Source organism: Camelus bactrianus, chromosome 17 (assembly GCF_048773025.1).
Source record: "Camelus bactrianus isolate YW-2024 breed Bactrian camel chromosome 17, ASM4877302v1, whole genome shotgun sequence".
Taxonomy (NCBI): domain Eukaryota; kingdom Metazoa; phylum Chordata; class Mammalia; order Artiodactyla; family Camelidae; genus Camelus; species Camelus bactrianus.
In genome coordinates, this window is record NC_133555.1 from 40,841,625 (window position 1) to 40,860,905 (window position 19,281).

At 41.5% G+C, this 19,281-nt stretch overlaps 1 protein-coding gene across 2 annotated transcripts; it reads right to left on the reverse strand.

Annotated features, from left to right (window-relative positions):
- Positions 1-2,010: 2,010 nt before the first annotated feature.
- Positions 2,011-18,528, reverse strand: LOC105061748 (caspase-14). Of its 2 annotated transcripts, XM_074345179.1 has the most exons (8): positions 17,765-18,528; positions 16,203-16,255; positions 15,124-15,273; positions 11,268-11,493; positions 10,678-10,794; positions 8,113-8,151; positions 4,936-5,045; positions 2,011-3,982 (listed from the first exon to the last, which is right to left on the reverse strand). In XM_074345179.1, exons 1-8 carry the CDS (start codon positions 18,114-18,116, stop codon positions 3,881-3,883), a joined length of 1,149 nt encoding a protein of 382 aa, XP_074201280.1. In that variant the 5' UTR covers positions 18,117-18,528; the 3' UTR covers positions 2,011-3,880. The 2 variants fall into 2 exon arrangements, with proteins under 2 accessions (XP_074201280.1, XP_074201281.1); XM_074345180.1 differs by lacking the exon at positions 8,113-8,151 and having other exon boundaries at positions 17,765-18,499.
- Positions 18,529-19,281: the final 753 nt, after the last annotated feature.

Genomic DNA, 19,281 nt, shown 5'->3' on the forward strand with positions numbered 1-19,281 from the left:
CGCTAGGGCATGGCGCTTGGGGGCGGGCGGACCAAGGAACGCAGTTTGCTTTCTCGTGCTGCAGAAGCAGTCTGCGCTTGGCCTCCGCCCCGACTGCCACTCCAGTCAGGGGCGCGGGTTTGAAGCCAGCCAGCTAGTTGGGATTCGAGCTCCTCTCCAGCCTTTTGTACATAGGAACTCGAGCGAGTCGCTAACCCAGGCTGCAGTTTCCTTACGTGGGAAGGGGTTTTGAACACAAGCCTGTGCTGGATCAACAAAAGCTGAAGAAATTATATTTTGGCGAGAAGTAGTAGTGTGTAATTTAGATTTTTAAAAAGTTATCAGAAGTTTCCCGGGGGCGGGGGGGGGGGAGACAAAACTGCACGGGTGGTATGCATGGAAATTTTCTCATGGAAAAATGGCAAGATCCATTAGTTAATATTTATCCTGCCCAACATAATACCATACAGCCACTAAAAAAATAATTAAAATATATTCTATGGTACAAGAGGGAGTAGCAGGATGAAGGCTATAGTTTTGAATCCCTAGGCGCTTAATGATGATTGTAAAAAAAAATAACCAATAGGCAGAGTATTAGTTACAAGGTAGGCTTCAAACCTGACCGCACTTAAAATGACTTGGAGAGCTTTTAAACATGCCCAACTCCAAACGAAAAAAAAAAATCTGGCTAATTTTAGCGTGCAGCCAGGGTGAGAACCACAGATATACAAGTAGAGAAACAGTAGGGTTTTGGCCTCTTTTTTATTTTTTGAAATTGTCTATGAGGAACAGAGGTTTTTAAATTGAAACAAAGCAAACCCCACTGTATTTAAATAAAGAGCTGACATACAAGGAAAGGAGTAAACTTGGTCATGGCTTTAAGCATCCTTAGAAACTGATGAAATATCTGTAGACATTTTGGCTCTTAAAAAAAAAAAAGGAAGACAAAATAGCTATATGGCTGGCTTTTAGGGGCAGTTTTCAGTCACTGCAGGACATCTCTGGAAGGCCCTCTGGGACACTTCCAAACTATTTCAGCAGCAGCCCCCTCCCCTGTACACCACAGAATCTCAAGAATACTTCCAGTATAAGAACTAGAAAGTTGTACTGTTTAGGTTTTGTTTCTCTGCAAAATAGTATTTTCCCCCACAAAACAACTCTGTCCTTGAAAACTGATCTGTATGATGAAAACTTGTGGCAAGGAAATGAGTTGAGAAACATCCAAAGATGAAAACGTACTATACTGTTACTAAACCACGGTGAGGAGCCCTTGGCCTCAGAGGCGCTTGTCAAAGAATGGCTGCGGCTCTCCAGCCAGAAGTCCACCTCCCCACCTCTCAGCCTCCTGGTCCTCTGCGCAAATTTCTCGACTAGTTTTTATTCATGCACATTTTAAATAAAAATCTCGGGGCCTTTCTTTTGCAAACTTTGGTTTCTGGAATCTGTATTTAAAAAAAATGGGTTTAAACAGTCTTTTTTTCCAAATATAAAATTGTGCTAGGGACTAGTTTTGGGGGCTCTACTTCACATGGCATTAGATGACCAGGAGAGTCTCTGTTCTGATTTGAAGCTGAGAGAATGTGGGGGCACCTGGCTGGCTCCAGTCATCAAGTTCATTTTGGGTCTTTCTAACCAGAATTCCTCCTTGCTCCTCTTCATCTATTTGTCTGGTACCCAGTTGTCATACAGTTCTCTCCACAACCCTGACCTGTAGTGGCCTGAGCAGGGTTCTGAAATCACTTTCCCCTCCTTTGTCCCGAAGCCCTCATTCCACCAGGCAAGTGGTTCCTTCCATCCATCAAAAGCATTTTGTCTTAAAACTTCTATCATTTGGCACTTGTGTCTTGTGTTATTAGTTCATGCATTGGAATTTCAGCTTCATCACATGCCAGCTGTGACTGAACAAGTCACGTAACCTCTCCCAGGAAATGAAAGCTGTTGCTGTTGCACCTTTTGCTGTTCCCCCTGAAACGAGCCTCTGTGTCTGGAAATCCTCTAGGATCCAAGTGAAAAGAGAAGCCTGACCTGATGTTCATGTTTTCTGAACCACAGACATTTTAATGCTCTACACAAAACCAAAGCTACAGATCAAATATCAGAACTCAAAAGCTTAAAAATTAAATCACATGTATTTATACTTAATAAATCATATTAACTAAAAAGGACACAATTAATCCCTGAAATGAAGACAGGCCTGGAGAATCCAGATTGCTTCAGTCAGTTTGGCTTTCAATCTTCAGAGCAATCCCACTAAACACCTGCATCCTCACGCAGGCCCAACAGTCTTATGCAACTGCCATCTTGAACCCCCAGGTCCAGGAACAGCCACATCTGCAGCTGCTCAGGCGCGAGTTCCCTAAGAAGTCAAAGGTCACTGAAGTCCAGTGGGATGAGTTCTCAGAGTTGCTAAGCCAAATTTCCTTTTATACAAATGAGGAAACCGAGGTCCAAACACAGCCCAGAGTTACACCAAAAGTTAGAACACAGTTACAGTTAAAACTCATACTCAACCACAGTCTGTTAGTCTAAAAATACCAGTCTACATACAGGTTTTCTTTACAGTGGGATGGGACCCAGGTTACACCCTGAAGAATGCACGATATAGAGGAAGCATTCAGGGAGAATGAAGGGCCTTTCAGGAGAAAGGGGAGAGGGAACTATGATATGGTAACATATCCAAGAGTGTTCATTCACTTTCATTAATCCACAAGCCCGATTCTGCGAGAGATGATTAGTAAGGGAAGGGCGAATTATCTGGTGTGGCCAAGACCCAGGACAAACTGGCAGTATGCTGGCAGTGTAGACTAAGCCTGGCCGAGAAAGACTAGGACTATTGTCCTAGGGGACATCCCTGCAGGCAGTGGGGAGTGAAAGGATTATTAACAATGGGATGGGTTTTATGAAGAGATTTAGGGGAAACTTAGGTTAATTTTCAGCTTGTTGAGTTCAACCGGCCATGAGTATGTGCGGATGAGTAGCAGGTGGCAGAAGTGATGAGGCCAGGTCTGAGGATGGAGAAGATGATGAAAAGGCAGGGACCAGTCATTCACCAAACATTCATCACATGGCTTCTCTGTGCCCAAAGGCACGGATGGAAGCTAGGATGCAGCAATGATTGAGACACATGGACTGAACTGGAGAGAGAAATTTAACAGCCACTACAGTCCTTCCAGTGCACAGAAGGGGAGCAGAGGGTCGCGGGGCACTCAGAAAGGGCCGCCCTAGCATGAGGGGTTATGGAAAGCTTCCCTGTACAAGTGATGCTTGACCCAAACTCTGAAGGACAGAAAGGACTTACCTAGGTGGGGCAGAACAAGGGGTTCCAGAAGAGAAAACAGCAGTTGGAAGGTATGAGGCAGCAAGGAGGCAGCTCAGAAGTGGGCAGAAGGTAACAACATGAAGGCATCCAGGGCACAGAGGCCTCCAGGTAAGACCTGAGAATGGTTTACAGAGTCAGAGGAGATCAGACCGGCAGCAGACAGCAATCTGGGGAAAGAAGGTGAAACAGAGGACAAGACCAAAGGCAATTCTTGACTAAGCCAGGAAAACGAGGCTTAACCCCAGCACCAAACTGAGTACGGAGAGGACGGGGTGTCATCAGCAAGAGAAACACGTGATAAAAACAGTACACAAATGGACCTGCATGTCTGTTTGGATAACGGTTCAGGAAAAAGTCCTTTTTCCAGAAAACAGTGATTTAAAAAAAAATCAAATTATTTACAAGTATCAAAGAAGCAGTGAAATCTTAGAAAAATAATGTATACATATACGAAACAAATTGGAGAAATACTAGTGACAAGAATAATGCCAAATGGTAACCATTAGTACAATGCTACAAAAGCTCACGGCTCTTTACAGAGTCTATTGTAAAGCAGGCCTTATGTTTAAATTCTTCCTGATGTCAAAAGTATACAAATTTAGTTAAAGTTGATTCCATTACAAGTGACACTTTTACTGGTTCACGACGTAGATTAAATTCCTGGTGAACCACTCTGTTGTTCACCTGTAAGAGAAAAGCACAAACTGTCCAAAAGAATGGAAAACCCTCGGCAAAAGCCTCTGAGTAAACCCCACAGAAGGAGGTGGCAGAATTATTCTGGCTGCACCAGGAAAATAATGTAAGCATAACCCACGTCCCACCAACTGCCTGGAAGGCAGCATGGAAAGTGCACAGGTCTGAGTCTCAGCTCGCCCCTGGGTAGTACCAGGCAAGATATTAACCTTCTCTGAGCGTTGCTAAATCATGGCAAAATGAAAGGGTGGGATTATGTTATGTCCAAAGTACTGAACAGCTCTATAATTTCCGGGTTGGCTGTAAGCTCGACTATCATCTACTACCTCACTAAGCTACAAATGCCTTTAATGCAAAGGTCACATCACGCCCATCTTGGGACTTTCTTGCTAGTGTTTATGCAGCAAGTGCTTGGAAAATGAACAGTGTTCATACCATATCACCCAGCAATTCCACTCCTGGGTATATATCCGTAAAAAACAAAAACACTAATTTGAAAAGATACATGCACCCCAATGTTCACTATTTACAATTGCCAAGGTATGGAAGCAACCTAAATGTCCATTGACAGATGAATAGATAAAGAAGATGTGGTATTTATGTGCAATGGAATATTACTCAGCCGTTAAAAAGAATGAAATTTTGCCATTTGCAGCAACATGGATGGACTTGGAGGATGTTATGCTAAGTAAAATAAGTCAGGCAGAGAAAGATGATTATTGTAATGATATCACTTACATATCGAATCTGAAAAATACAACTGGTGAATAAAATGAAAAAGAAGCAGACTTACAGATACAGAGAACAAAATATTGGGAAGCAGAGAGAAGTAACATAGGGGTAGGGGAAAAAAAGGGTTATTACAGGAACATGTGAAATCATGTTCTCATCAAATGCATTAGCTTTAGACTGAATGGACCACATGTTCGTTGGAATTTACTTACCTTGGTGAAGAAGTCAGCGATGTGCCACTTATTTCCATACTGTTTAAAGACATCAGTCATTGTTCTGATCATCACAGAGCCGGTGTGGGGGTCACGTAAAGCAACATGATCTACAAAGGCAAAAAAAAAAAAAACCAAAAAAACAAACCCCAACATTTTCTCCATTTCCTCCTCTACTCGCAGCAAACTTGTTATTTTACCCACAGTTAAAACCTAGAAGGGGAAGGGTATAGCTCAGTGGTAGGGCATGTGCCTAGCATGCACAAGGTCGTGAGTTCAATCCCCAGTACCTCCATTAAAATAAATTAATAAACAAACAAATAAATAAAAGTAAAACCTAGCAAATGGCTTTGAACTGAGAATACAGAAATACATGCATTAAGACACAATCACAGGCAGAAGCACCTGAGCCCCCACCCCTCCCCAGGGGACTCATGTGACCAATAGCACATAACCCCTCCAGAGGACATTCTTCTTAGATGTAGTTTTAAAATACAAGTTTTCAAATATCCACAAAAATAGAAACAACAGTTCAACAACATATAATCATCCCTCAGATTCAAGAGTTATTTTGTCATATTTGCTTTATTTATCCCTTTTTAATTTTTTTTGATGACTTTTGCTATAGCATTTTAAGCTAAATAGCCCTGAATACAGCCAGATAGAATTTATTTGGGGGTTCTCAAAAGTTTATCTACTGAAATTATTTTTATTGTTAGATTAAAGAAAGATGAAACATGACTGTCTAGTGTGAAAATTCAATGGAAATATCAAAACTGCATGCTCTCGGGGAGGGTATAGCTCAAGTGGTAGAGTGTAGGCTTAGCGTTCAGGAGGTCCTGAGTTCAATCCCCAGTACCTCGATCGAAAACTAACTAAATAAATAAACCTAATTACCTCCCCCCTGCAAATTAAAAAAAAAAGTTGAATTATTGACTTAACTCAGAAGAAAATCAGGGTGGAAGGAGGTGTGTAAGAATACATAAATAATTTCATAAAAATAAAGGTACAAAAAATAAAGGATAGAAATAAATGTTAAACAACAGCACTTAAGTGTGGAAGGGGATGAGAATTCGTGTTCTGAGGTTCCGTGTATCTTCAGGGAGTAAGGATAAGGTTTTTATTAACTTTAGACTAAGTGCACATGTATAAAATTTCACGGGAAACCATGAGAAGGAAAGATGTAAGCTGCATACGTTCCAAGTCAGTAGACGGAGAAAAATGTAACAATAACAAACTAAACTCATAATCAATAAAAGACTAACATAATATCGCACAGACCAACTGTACTTCAATTTTGAAAAAAGAGCAAAAAAGGAGGGGGAAAAAGCAAATAAAAATAAATAGCACAAAGTAAACTGGTAAAAGTGTAAATATATCAATAGTCACAAGAAGGATAAATTGTCCTAACTCACCAGTAAATAGATTGATAATATCAGACTGGATTAAAAACAGTATGCATCTATATTTTGTTCAAAAGAAACCACCTAAAACGTAAGGGCCCAGAAAGGCTAACAGAACGAGATCTGAAGGAGATATACCAGGCAGATACAGGACAGAATACTGGGGTATCTATATTAATATCAGACAAAACAAACTAATACCAAGAAAAAGCACTATTTGGGATAGTACGTTCATCAAACAATGATTAAAATATTTATTTCATCACAAAGTCAATTCTAAAATCATACGCCTCTATTAAAGTCGCCTCAAAATCTATAAAGAAAACAAAAATAGACAATAGAACTACAGAAGAAACTGACAGTGTCCACCATGATAACCTGACGTATTAACTAAACATCTCAACTATTGGCAGTTTGAGCAGACAGAAAACATTGGGACAATACAATTAAACTTAACTAGCAGAAATATATAGAAACATGTACTCAAGAAAGGAACACATATTCTTAAGCATATATAGACTATGACAGACTGATAGCCATTAAAAATTTACTACTGATAAAGACATAAATCAAGTCTCAACAGTTTTTAAATTGGTATCATAGTCCATATTCTTTCTCAGTTCACAGCACAAATTAGACATCAATTAAAAAAAGGGTAACTTTAAAAATCCCCATGCCAGAAATTTAGAGGCGTATTTCTAAATTACTGGGTAAAAGAACAAAGGAAATTTAAGAATCCTTAGAACTGAAGGATAAAAATATTACACATTAAAATAAAAAAGATACAGTGAAGGCAGTACTTCGAGGGAAATTATAGGTTTTAAAATGCTTATTTTTTTTAAAGGTAGAAAATAATGACCCAAGTACTTAACTGAAAATGTTGGGAAATTAAGAGTGGAATAAAACTCAAAAATGGAGAAAAAAATGAAAATATGAGCCAAAATTAAATGAAATCAAGAACAAACATAATCCCAGAGGCGATTAAGAAAACTAAAAATGGGTTCTTAATTAAATAAATAAACTACTGGCAAGACTGAAAAAGAATAAGAGAAAGCCACAAATATTAGAGGTCAACAAGGGAACAGAACTAGAGATAGAGATTTCACATGATTAAAAACACAAGGAACCCTATGCCAAGAAATAGGAAAATAAGTTTTTGTTTTTCTCCCATTGAGAAGCCAGTTTTCCCTTCACTATTTATTGGACGGTCCATTCGTTCACCATTGACTAGAAGTGGTTTTTTGTCATTATATTTGGTTCTACCTCAAGGTTCTCTGTTCTATCCCAAGGATCTGTTTGCCTACACACAGGCTGACACGAAGCCTTGGTTACTGCTTTCACTGAGTATTCATATCGTACAAGACAAAGTCTCTCAAATACCTGCATAGCTCACTCTCTCATATCCTCCAAGTCCTCCACGAATGATCAATTTCTCAGTAGGACCATCCCTATGCATCTCTTTCTAAAACTACAATCCCCACTCTACCCCCAATACTCCCTCTCCCATGTTCCTACATTATTTTTCTCCATAGCACATATCACCATCCAACATATTTTATTTTTAGTAAAATTTTGATGGAGGTGCTGGGGTTTGAACCCAGGACCTCATGCAAGCTGAGCATGCTCTCTACCACTGAGCTATCCACCCATCCCCCTTGGTAAACTTTTCACCAAAGGGTAACCATTGTACGGAGAAGTGCACAAAGCATGTGGGTATATGATAGTTCAATACATTTTCATGCAGTGAACACACTCACATAACTGGCATCCTCACCAAGAAACAAGATGATACCAGCACTCCAGAAGTTTCCTTCTTATGGTGAAAAAGAATATGAAAATGAATATATGTTCATGTGTGATGGAAGCATTATGCTGTACACCACAAATTGACACAACATTGTAAACTGACTATACTTCAATAAAAAATATAGATATACAGAAGTCTCCTTCTTGCCAGCTCTGGTCATTACCACTCCAAACATTGTGCACCTCCAAGGGCAAGCAGCACACTAACTTCTACCACCATAGCTTAGCTTTGCCTGTTTTTGAACATTATACAAACAGAATCATAAAGTAACACTGTATCTATTTTCCGTGTTTACTGTCTGTCTCCTCTGCTGGAACACAGGCTCCATGGAGGCAGAGATTTTTAGTTCTTTCATTCAAAGCTGATCTCTGCTCCTCAAACATAAATAGGCCAGCACATAGTCACAAAATTCATTCAAAGTTGGAGCTCAAGGTTCCTTGTTTGATCCTTAACAGTTCCATAATAATGTTGTGATTAGTTTGTCAAATGCCATGAAAACACTATAGAATTCAATTTACAAATTTAGAAGAAAAAAAAAAACTTGTCTTTTTCATGATACTGAAATTTCCCACCATGAGCATAGTATTTCTCACCCTTGATTCAGGTCTTCCTTTACATCTTTCAGGAATGTCCTATCATTTTCTCTAATAAAGTTCTTGTTCATCTTTTGTTAGTCATTTCTAGACATCACTCACTAAAGTAAGAAAAAATAATATGGTATCTTTTATCTTCTCTATTATATGTTCTAAGTCGTTATTGCCACTGTATTCAAAACAATTGACTTTCAGAATATCGATCCTTATCCCTCTTTTCTTATCTCAATGCATTGGCTAGGGTAGTAGGAAGGTTGGCATGCTTGTCTCATACCTAACTTTCAAAAATTTTTTACAGATTTATTAAAGTCGAATTGATAATTGACAATCATCTGTACATATTTTAAGCAATCAATTTAGTAAGTTTTGACATACTTCTGCGAAGTCATCACCACTATCAAGATAATGAACAGTCAGCCTCCTCCAATGCCCCTGTCATCTGTCCTTCCCGCTCCATCTCCAAGCACCACTGATTTGCTGTCTTACGGATTAGATTGCATCATCAGGAATGTTATGTACACGGAACCATACGGTATCTATTTTGTCTGGTTTCTTTCTGTCAGCAGGATTATTCTGACATCTATGCTGTCACATGCATCAAGTGTTCATTTCTCTTTATTACTGAGTAGTAGCTCATGTATGATATACCGCGATTTATTTATTCTTTTACCCATTGATGGTCATTTGGTTTGTTTCCAGCCTTTGACTCTTTCAAATAAAGCTGCTATGAACATTTGTGTGCAAGCGTCCATCAGGACATATGGCATTTATGTATGTATGTATGTATGCATGTATGTATGTATGCATTGGGGGTGGGGTTAGGTTTATTTATGTTTAGAGGCAGTACTGGGATTGAACCCAGGACCTCATGCATGCCAAGCATGCGCTCTACCACTTGAGCTAAACCCTCCCCCAATCAGGACATATACTTCCATCTCTCCTGGGCGAATAAAGTTACATCTAATTTTAATGGGGACATTTTCCTTTTACGTCACTTTTCTTATTTTCCTTTGCTTCTATTCCTTCTCTAACACTTTATCTTGAGTTGTGTGTATATTTGTAAACTACTTTAATCCTTTTGGAAGAAAGTAAAGTCAAGATAGAAACAGCTAAATGGGGGAGAGGGTATAGCTTAGTGGTAGAGTGTGTGCTTAGCATGCATGAGGTCCTGGGTGCAACCCCAGTATCTCCATTAAAAAAATAATAAATAAATAAGCAAACATAATTACCTCCCTTCACCCCCCCCCAAAAAAAGATTAAAAAAAAAAAAAACAGCTAAATAAATGTCCTTGACCACTTACTGTGTATTTTCTACATTTTCCTGTTTCCCTTCACGACTGAATCAAGTCTGCCCTTTTAGCATGTAAGATTCTTTTGGATTTTAAGTATTTAGGAGTAATAGTAATAATAATGATAATAATGTTTATCAGCATAACATATTGGTAATAATGTTAATTTTTTTAAAACTTATCATGCCAGTTATTATAAGCACAACATCTGCATTAGGTAATTTAATTTATACAGCATCCCAATGACAATGATTAATTTTATCTTTCTTGTTTTGCATACACAAACCCACATATCTAGAGGCTAAGGGATATCGAAGGTCTCAAAGACAGCAAGTGACAGAGCTGGCTTTGGGGACGAGATCTTTTTCACATGAGAACAGATGATTTTATTTACTTTATTTATTTATCCTTTGCTAAGAGGTTGGTGTCATCCTGGAAGAGATGAACAGTAAGATGTAAATCTTCCATGTCTAACGGTAGAACAGTGTCTAAAGGGAGATGGATGGGTTAATGAAAATTTCTCCTTACACACATCAATTTGTAAAGAACAGATAATTTTTTTTTTTTAAGATTTTAAAAATCATTAGGAACAACCTAAACCCTCGGGAGGAAGGACCGTACCTCAGTGTCATGTGCCTGCTCTGTCTTACCTGCCTGGGTGGGATAGATGATGAAATAATCACTGAAGGTAGGCAGCCGCCTCTTCTTTGATCCGTCGTCAGAGTCCATGGGTTCATCATCCGTTTCAACACCACTGTCTCTTCTCTCTGTTGTTTGAGGAATTAAAATACAAACTACAATCATACACCATTGACACCGACACCAGTAATCTTTAACGAAAGTCACAACACACTTGTATCTCCATCAGAGAGAGAAATAGCCACCAACGTTGCATAATTCAGATGTCAGTCCCACCAGCGACCTGGAATCACATAAATGGTGGGACATCCCCTGGAAACTGCCCGCCGCCCTCTCAGAATGTGAGGCTCCCTGACCTACCTTCATGAGGTCGATGACTTGGACTCTCCCTCAGCCTGAGTTAACGAGTCTATCCCAGGTAAGTTCCCCTCCATCCCCTCCTCCCAGCTCAAAGTCCCTCCTGTGCGCCACAACTAAAGTTACATGAGCTGAGGGTCCTCTAATGTAAAATAAATAATATTTTAAACTTAATTTTCTTTCCTCAACCATCGATATGAGAATTTCCTAGACCCAGGACTATCACAGAGAAGTCTCCACTTACCTCCTCTGCAGGCCTGGATTATAAAGATTTTTGGTTTCTCTTGAAGTGCTGGACAATTTTTATTGTTAAACATTTCAAAAATGCCTTCCAAGCTGACTTTTCCACCATCTTTCATTCTAATAAAGCCTTCTTCTCCATGGGACATAAGAGTAACAAGGCAACAGCCGATGTCATCTTTAATTTCATTTAGCCCATCACGGAATGAGGTTATTTTTTCAAGTAATTCCTGTAAAATAGGATAACATATTAAAAAGTACTGGAGGTAGGAAAAAAATCAGAAGTGCCAGAGATGGTCCCTTTACAAGGTGATCCAAAGAGATGACAAATTTGAAAATACCTACTTCTCCAACAGAGTCAGTATGACTTGTCATTTCCCTTTTGATTGTTTTCAGAATTCATATGATTTCTTCTTGTACCAGTGGTTCTTGTTTGACAAAATGAGGGCATTTATGATTCTCTACCACAAAATACAACAGGATTATAGCTCCCCCAAAAAGTTAATGTACTTATTTTATATTAACTTATTTTATAAAATTAATTCCCTCAATAAGCTAGAAATGGAAGGGAACGGAGCTTACCCCGTCACATCCACCTGCCCAAATCTATGAGAAGACGTCCTTAAAATCATCCCACTAAAGAGACACGAATTGACTGCTGTCACTAGCCTCATACGTGCTGTAACAAAGACCCCAGCCATTTCAATAAAGTAAAAATGAAATGATTTTAAATATTGAAAACAAAGAACCAAACCTCATGAATTACAGATAATATGATTATCTAGAAATATAAAATTATCAACTAAAAACTATTAGAACTAGAGGTCAGCAAGTCGATCAGATGCAAGATTAATTTACAAAGATTTATAGCTCCCCAATTACCCAGCAATAATCACTCAAATCACAGAGTGGAAGAAGGATCCACTCATGGTCACAACAAAACTTAAACAATAGTAGGAATAAACCTAACAAGAAATGCAGATTACCTAAATGAAGAAAATTATTTAAAAAAAAACTTTAAGAGGCAACATAAACAAACCAGGAGACACTAGGGGGAGGGTATAGTTCAGAGGTAGAGTGTGTACCTAGCACACACAAGGTCCTGGGTTCAATCCCCAGTACCTCCATTAAAAAATAAATAAATAAACCAAATTATCCCCTCCCAGGGAAACACACAAACAAAACAAAACCAGGACTGAAGTTAATTTAGTCTATCCCAGATTAAGTTTCCCGCCATCCCTTCCTCCCAGCTGATGCTTTGAATTGAGATGACCGAATGCTATCGATCTGCCAATTAACTCCAAATTAATCTCAATTCAGTGTCATGTCAATCAAAATCTCAAAGGATTTCTGGCAAACTTAACGAGATGGTTCTCAAGGTCACAGAGAACAGACGCTCAAGTAATAGCAGAGGGGGCAGGGAAGGGTTTAGCTCAGTGGCAGAGTGTGTGCCCAGCATGCATTAGGTCCTGGGTTCAATCCCCAGTACCTCTGTTAGATATTATAAATAAATAAACAAACAAACCTGATTTCCTCCCGCCACAAAAAAAAAAAAAAAGAAGAACAATAACAGAGAACATTCAGAAGTGAAAAAATAAAACAACGAAAAACCCAATGAGTGGGGACTAGGTCCTAACCAACATTCAAATATACTGTAAGACCATGGTGAGTAAAACAGCGAAGTACTGGCAACTATAAACAAACACATGAATGGAATATTTTAGAATCCAGAAGTCGATCCAAGTATACATAGGGGTTTAGTTCACGATAAGAGTGGAATTTCACATATGTGGGGAAGGGATGTATCATCAACAGGGAGATGGCTATGCACTTGGAATAAAGTGAGAACTCCCACCTCACTGTTCCAAAAATAAAATTCCAGTGAGTGGAAGACTAACCTTAAACATAAAATATCACAGAAAAATATTTAAAGACATTTTTAAGTTGGGAAGGCATGGGGTTTAGTCAAAACCCAAAACCCAAGGAGCCAACAAACAGAAAGATGGACAAGTTTAGTCACAAAAACTAAAAGACTTCCATTGACTTCCATTCCAGGACAACAGAAAGTCAAAAAGCAAGTAACAAGGTAGGAGAAAAATATCTGCACTCTACGTTGTCTAAAATCCAGGAACAAGAGCTACAGAATAAGAAAAAGAAAAAGAAAATCCTTTTCTTAGGAAGCAAAGACAGGGCAAAGGATACAAACAAGTAATTTGCAGAAGGAGAAAAAAAAAGTGACAAAAATAAGTTCAACCCAACTAATAATCAGGAAAATGAAACTTAAAACAGTGAAGTATGGTGGGGAGGGTTTAGCTCAGTGGTGGAGCACATGCTTAGTATGCATGAGGTCCGGGGTTCAATCCCCAGTACCTCCGTTTAAAAAAATTAAAGTAAATACATAAATAAACCTAATTTCCCCTCAAAACAAAACAAACAAAAGAACAGTGAAATAATTTTGCCAGTAAGATTGCTAAATATTTACAAATAAATGTTGATAGGCTGTAGACAAAGAGGTACTTCTGGACCTTTGGGAGAATAAATCAAAACAATACTGACAATATCTATCATCTGAATGGACAGGACTGGATTAAAAAAAAATCATGTAATGTGGAAGAGATTCTGGTACAGTCTGTGAGAAACAGGAAGGAGTCTATTTTTAGCTTTGAAATAACAAAATCAAAATTTGCTGAGTCCTTACTATAAGCCAGCTACTATTCTGAGGACTTTTATATACATTTCTCCTCACCACAGCCCTACAAGATAAATGACTATCATCACCCCCATTTTAGAGATAAGATCACCCCCATTTTAGAGATAAGCAGTGAATGAATGTACGGCAGAATTTCTAGAACTTCCGCACTATTGACACGTTGTGTCGGGTGACTGCTGTGGGAGCTGTCCTGCGCACTGTAGGGTGCTCAGGAGCACCCCCACCTTCTACCCTGGCTTCTACACTGGATGCCAATGGCACCCTCCAGTTGTGACAACCAAAAACGTGTCCAGACATTGTCAAATGTCCTCCAGGGGGACAAAATAACCCTCAGTGGAAACCCAGATTTAAGGTAACAGCTACTAAGAGACAGGATTCCAACCCTGTCAGTGCACCACTCCTTTCATAGCCCTTCTGCTGGGCAGTCCCTTAATATTCACTGGCAGTGACTCCTGGGATCTACGAAGAACTCTCCTCTGTTATCAACCCCAATTCTGGGCAGGGCCAGGCCAGGACTCAGGTAAGGGTCAGAGAGGTCAAAATGAAGTTCCCATCCACCCACCTACCCACCAACACTCTTCAACCTCATTTCTTCCTGTGTTAAATCACAATGCAGTTGTGCCCAGGGCTCTCAGCAGTCCCTCTCCCCGCCCCTCCCATGGTTCCAAGTGAGTCCCCCTAAGGACCTTTCAAAGCCCCTGGGCTCCAATGCTGCTGGGATCCCTCTGGCCTGGCTTCCTGCTGACCTCTCACAGCTGTCTCCGAGGTCCTCCTGATCCCAAATGCTCTGGACCTTGCCTACTCTGACTCACAGCTTGTCCTTGGGACTCCTTGCCCATCTTGCTTAAAAAGACACCTTCTGGGGTTCCCTCTCCACTAACTGCACAGCCCTAGCCAAGACTGGTACCCAAGAGGTTCCTGCTTGACTAGAAGGGAAACTGGAGTATCACACACTTAAGATGACAAAAGCATCTGTACCCAACAGGTAAAGCTGGGTAAGAATTTCATCGGGACATAATAAGTCCATTGCTCTGCAGGACCTGGTTCTAACCAAATATAAAGGACTAAAAAAAAGTAACAAAAAAAGGAAGGAAGGTTATAATATCCAAGCTACAATTTTTCCTTTTTTTTTTTTTTTTAAACTTGTTACCATTTTGTCGGGATTGATGCACAATGTATGTTCAAACTGGCACTGGTCAAGCCACTCCTCCATCAGTAGGACGTCCTGCTCAGCACCTGGCCTGTTCCTCATTTCACACATCAGGAAGGCCTTCCTCTTGCCACTCAGGTCATAATAGTCCTGTTTCCAAGGAAAGCCAAGAAACAATATTTCAACCAAACCAAACTCGGAAATTCAAATACATCATATATGTGCAATGAGTTTTTTTCTGGGATGAATGATGAGGTTTCCCAGTGCAGGGCAGGAGCACAATACTGATTTCCACTCTTATCAGTTCTGGAAGGGAGGCATGACTTGATTTGTAATTACTTCAAATGCCTTTCTCAAACTAGGACGAAGAGGCCAATCCCATTTTTAAACTCCTATACCTAGCCGCCACTACCTGTTTAAGGAAAATGGTAAATGACAACCCAAGGCTACAATTATCAAAGTCCAGAATGTGGGACATTCTACAGGACAAATAACCTAGGTTCATCAACAAACAAGAAAATAAGTTAAGGGGAGACGTATCGTAAATTAAGAGTCTTACGAGACAAACCATCAAATGTAACTGTGTAGACCTTGTTTCAATCAGACCCTGACTTGAACAATCCAGCTATAAAGGACAGAGGAACCAGTCAAGGAACTCTGAAGGCTAACTACATCTTTGCCAAGATTAAGGTAGAATAATAGTATTAAGGTTACATTTTGAAAAAAGTGTTTCTCTGAAACATACAAATAATTTATGCAATGAAAGTGAAAGCCAGTAGTTCACGTAGTTGCCGAAGGCCATACAGTCTGCAGTGCCTCAGTTTTTCCCTTGATTTGTCAAAAGGAGATAATGACAGTGCTTACCTCATTTGGTTAATACATGCAAAGTGGTTTTAACTGGCTAAATGTTTTGCTTTTACTATTTATAACAGAAAGCAGGGCGATCTGACCCTTTGAGGCAACCATGCAGGTAATTGCCTTTAACCCAACAGAAGCAGCACAAAAAATGTTTAAATGGTGACTAAATACTATCTTTGCTGACCAACGCGTAGTGTTAGAGTGAGAGTCAAGATACTTACCAATTCATCCTCCACGCAGTCATAGCTTCTCTTTGGAATCTTTCGTGGAATCCCTGAATGAATTTTCATGAAAAGACAACAAAACAGAAAAAAAGACCATTTTTTCCCCATTTTTTCTCTTTTTAATCAAGATCTGCTGTCATTCCGGTTAATAGAAAGCACCTTCCAAGGAATCCCGTTGCCTCTCAGGTTTTGGGATCCATCAGGCTTCAGTCTCATTTTAGGATTTCTAGGATTATGAACACCCTCTCACAAACTCATGAGGATGGAAACTTAGCAGAACTCCCTGACACCCTAGTCAGGTTCAGGGGCAGGGAGACCCGGGCCAGAGATGAAAAGACTAAGGACCAATTAACATTACTGCACATGCACTTTCTGAAAAGGAGACCAAGACATCAATAAAGAGAAAAATGATAATAAAGGAGCTAGGCCCTATTTAAGTTTTTAATTAAACAATCTCTTAGCATTCAATTCAAGTATTTATTGAGTGCCTACAGTGTGCAGCCATCATACTGTGTGGTTTGGTTGATTCTGAAAAACCAAACCAAACCAAAAAAAAAAAAAAAACAAACCACTTTATCAACTGCGGGACACTCACTCACAGTCTAAAAGGGGTGATAACAAAAGTGATACATAAACTAAGCCTGGAGAGACTATGACAAGCGCTGTGCAGGTGCAGTAAAGGCACACTCTAAGGCTTCACGGGGTCACTATTCTGCCTACAGGTCATGTTCTGTGGTCGTTTACAGTTGTCATTCCACTACAAATCCAAAAAAGTCAGCAGAGCAACTACCTCAAAACTCAAGCTGGGAAGAGTTGAGACCAGCAATGATACATTTTAGTGTCTATCTCAATGCATTCAGTGTAAGTGCAGCTTTTCTCTTTCTCTCTCTCTTCCTCTCTCTCTATACACATACACACACTCACATAGTATACACACATAACATTTATTGATTTTGCGGGGGGAAATCCTAACCTCCCTCCAACTTGTTATTATTTCTTGATCCTAAGCCACATCTTCCCAGATTTATGGCAAATGTTCTAATGGCGTGGACATGTGGCAGAAGGGATTCCAACCCTGGGTTTCTCACTGAATCATCTAAAAACCTCCCACATCATAATCACTTGGAGGTACTTGTTTAAAAAAGGCATCTCAGGCCTGCAGAGTCAATCTGATTTCTGAGCTCACTCCAGAATGGCTCCACTTCGAATGGTCACTTGGATTCCGCGCCTGGGAATGGTGTCTCTCCCGCCCGCTTGCCCGCGGGTTCCTACCTCCAGCCGCGCGTTCACTCGGTCTCTCCACGCCGGCATCCTCCTTGCTCGGCTCCCCCCACGGCCCAGTGAATCTCGGTCTCCCGCTGCTCACCTGGGCGCCCGGGCCAAATCCCGCGCTAACCTTGGACCCTCTTCCGGTCAGTCCTCACTCCCCCTCAGCCCCTCCCCCCAGCACCCAATCCCTCAGCCCGGGAATCCCCGGGCGGCTGGGCGAAACCCCGCGCGCACCCAGCCCTGGCTCCGGTCTCCCCACTTCGCCGGCCCGGGCATCCCCGCGCGCTCACCCCGGCCGTCGGCGGCGGCGTTCTGCCAGCGCGGCAGCAGGTCGGCGCGGGGGAGCTGCTGCAGCACCTTGACCAGGACGCGCTTGGCGGCCGGCGGGCAGTAGTGCTTGGCGAGCAGCCGGGCCAGCCCCGACGCGCTGCGGCCCTCCAGCTCCAGCCGCAGCTGGCTCACGCGCGGCTCCACTCCCATCTTCTCCAGGATGACGCAGAAGTTGCGCAGCTCCTGCGGGGACAGCAGGTCCAGGGTCTCCTGCAAGCGCCTCTGAAGTTCCTCCGTGGTCTGCGGAATCTTGGGAGACGCCTGCAAACCGTTGGGCTCCGAGCGCCAGCCGCTTCCCGGCCTTCCCTCCATTGTCACCCAACGATGCTGAAGAGCCCGGGCGGGAGGGACCAATCTGAGCCCTGGGCGCCTCACACGCCTCCCGCACCTTCTCTTTGTTGTGTAAAGTGGAGGGGTTTCCGCCGGGTCCTCCAAAGCCGGGCGAGCAAAACCCCAGGCGTTGGGGAAGCTCCCGCCTCCCTTCTGGCTCGGGCCCGGGCCCCGCCCCCGGCGGAGCCACGCCCCTCACCCTGGCGCCCGCGCTCCGCCCGCCGGAGCTCCCCGCCTTAACCCTTGGAGGCTGGGTTGGCAGAGCTGAGTGGTGCTGGCCCTGCAGTGCTCCCTCCGTGGCTCTTTACTCTGGCGGCGCGCGAAGACCAGGGGGACTTTTGAAACTGCTTGTGCCCCGGCCACAGAGTAAGCTGATTACGTCAGAACCTCTGGGTGGCTGACCCAGGAATCAGTGATTTTTAAAGCTTTCCAGGTGATTCCAGTATGCAGCCAAGTTTGAGAACCACTCATCTCAGACTCCAGAGGGTTTATCAGCTACCTAAGCCAGTAATTCCCGAGGAGCAGGGGAGAACTTGGAAGCTGAAAGAACGCTTACAGGTTATGGCATTGAGCCAAATTTTTTAGAGACGACGAGGTGACAAGAGCCGACATTTGAGAATCTGAAGTCAGGAGGAAGTTAGAAATGCACACTGCTGGGCCTGGGGGCGTGGAACGAGCCCTGCTTGTCCAAGATCTCAGCTTTGCAACCCTCCCCACCACCCCAGTCCTTATTGCTAGGTTCTCTGACTTGACTGGGCCCTCAGGAACTGACTCACTCTAATCGTGGTTTGCCTCAAAATTACTTACCCTTTCGAACAGCTGGTGAAAGAATCTCAGGAATTGTTTGAATCTTGATTGAAAATAAGCCAACTGTAAACAATCATTTTTGAGACAATCAGGGAAACCCGAGTATGGGCTGGGTATTGGATGATAAGCAAAAAAACCAAGTTAATTTTTTCAGGTGGGATAATAACGTTGTAGTTATTTAAGAAAAATGTCCGTCATTTTTAGGGATGCATACTGAAGTGTGGAAGGGTGAAATGGCATGATGTCTGGAATCTGCTTTTCAAAGCTTCATTAAAGGGAAGAAAAAAGGAGGGGGAGAGGGGAGAGGTGAGCAACAGTGGCTAAATCCTGGTAACTGCTC

Bases quoted from the DNA above. Each gene is read 5' to 3' on its own strand.
- LOC105061748 (XM_074345179.1), bottom strand. From the start codon at position 18,116: ATGGAGGGAAGGCCGGGAAGCGGCTGGCGCTCGGAGCCCAACGGTTTG. The intron at 16,256-17,764 runs GTGAGCGCGCGG...AAATTCATTCAG, and splicing joins CGCCGCCGCCGACGGCCGGG to GGATTCCACGAAAGATTCCA. The intron at 10,795-11,267 runs GTAAGTGGAGAC...CTCAAACAACAG, and splicing joins AATCCAGGCCTGCAGAGGAG to AGAGAAGAGACAGTGGTGTT.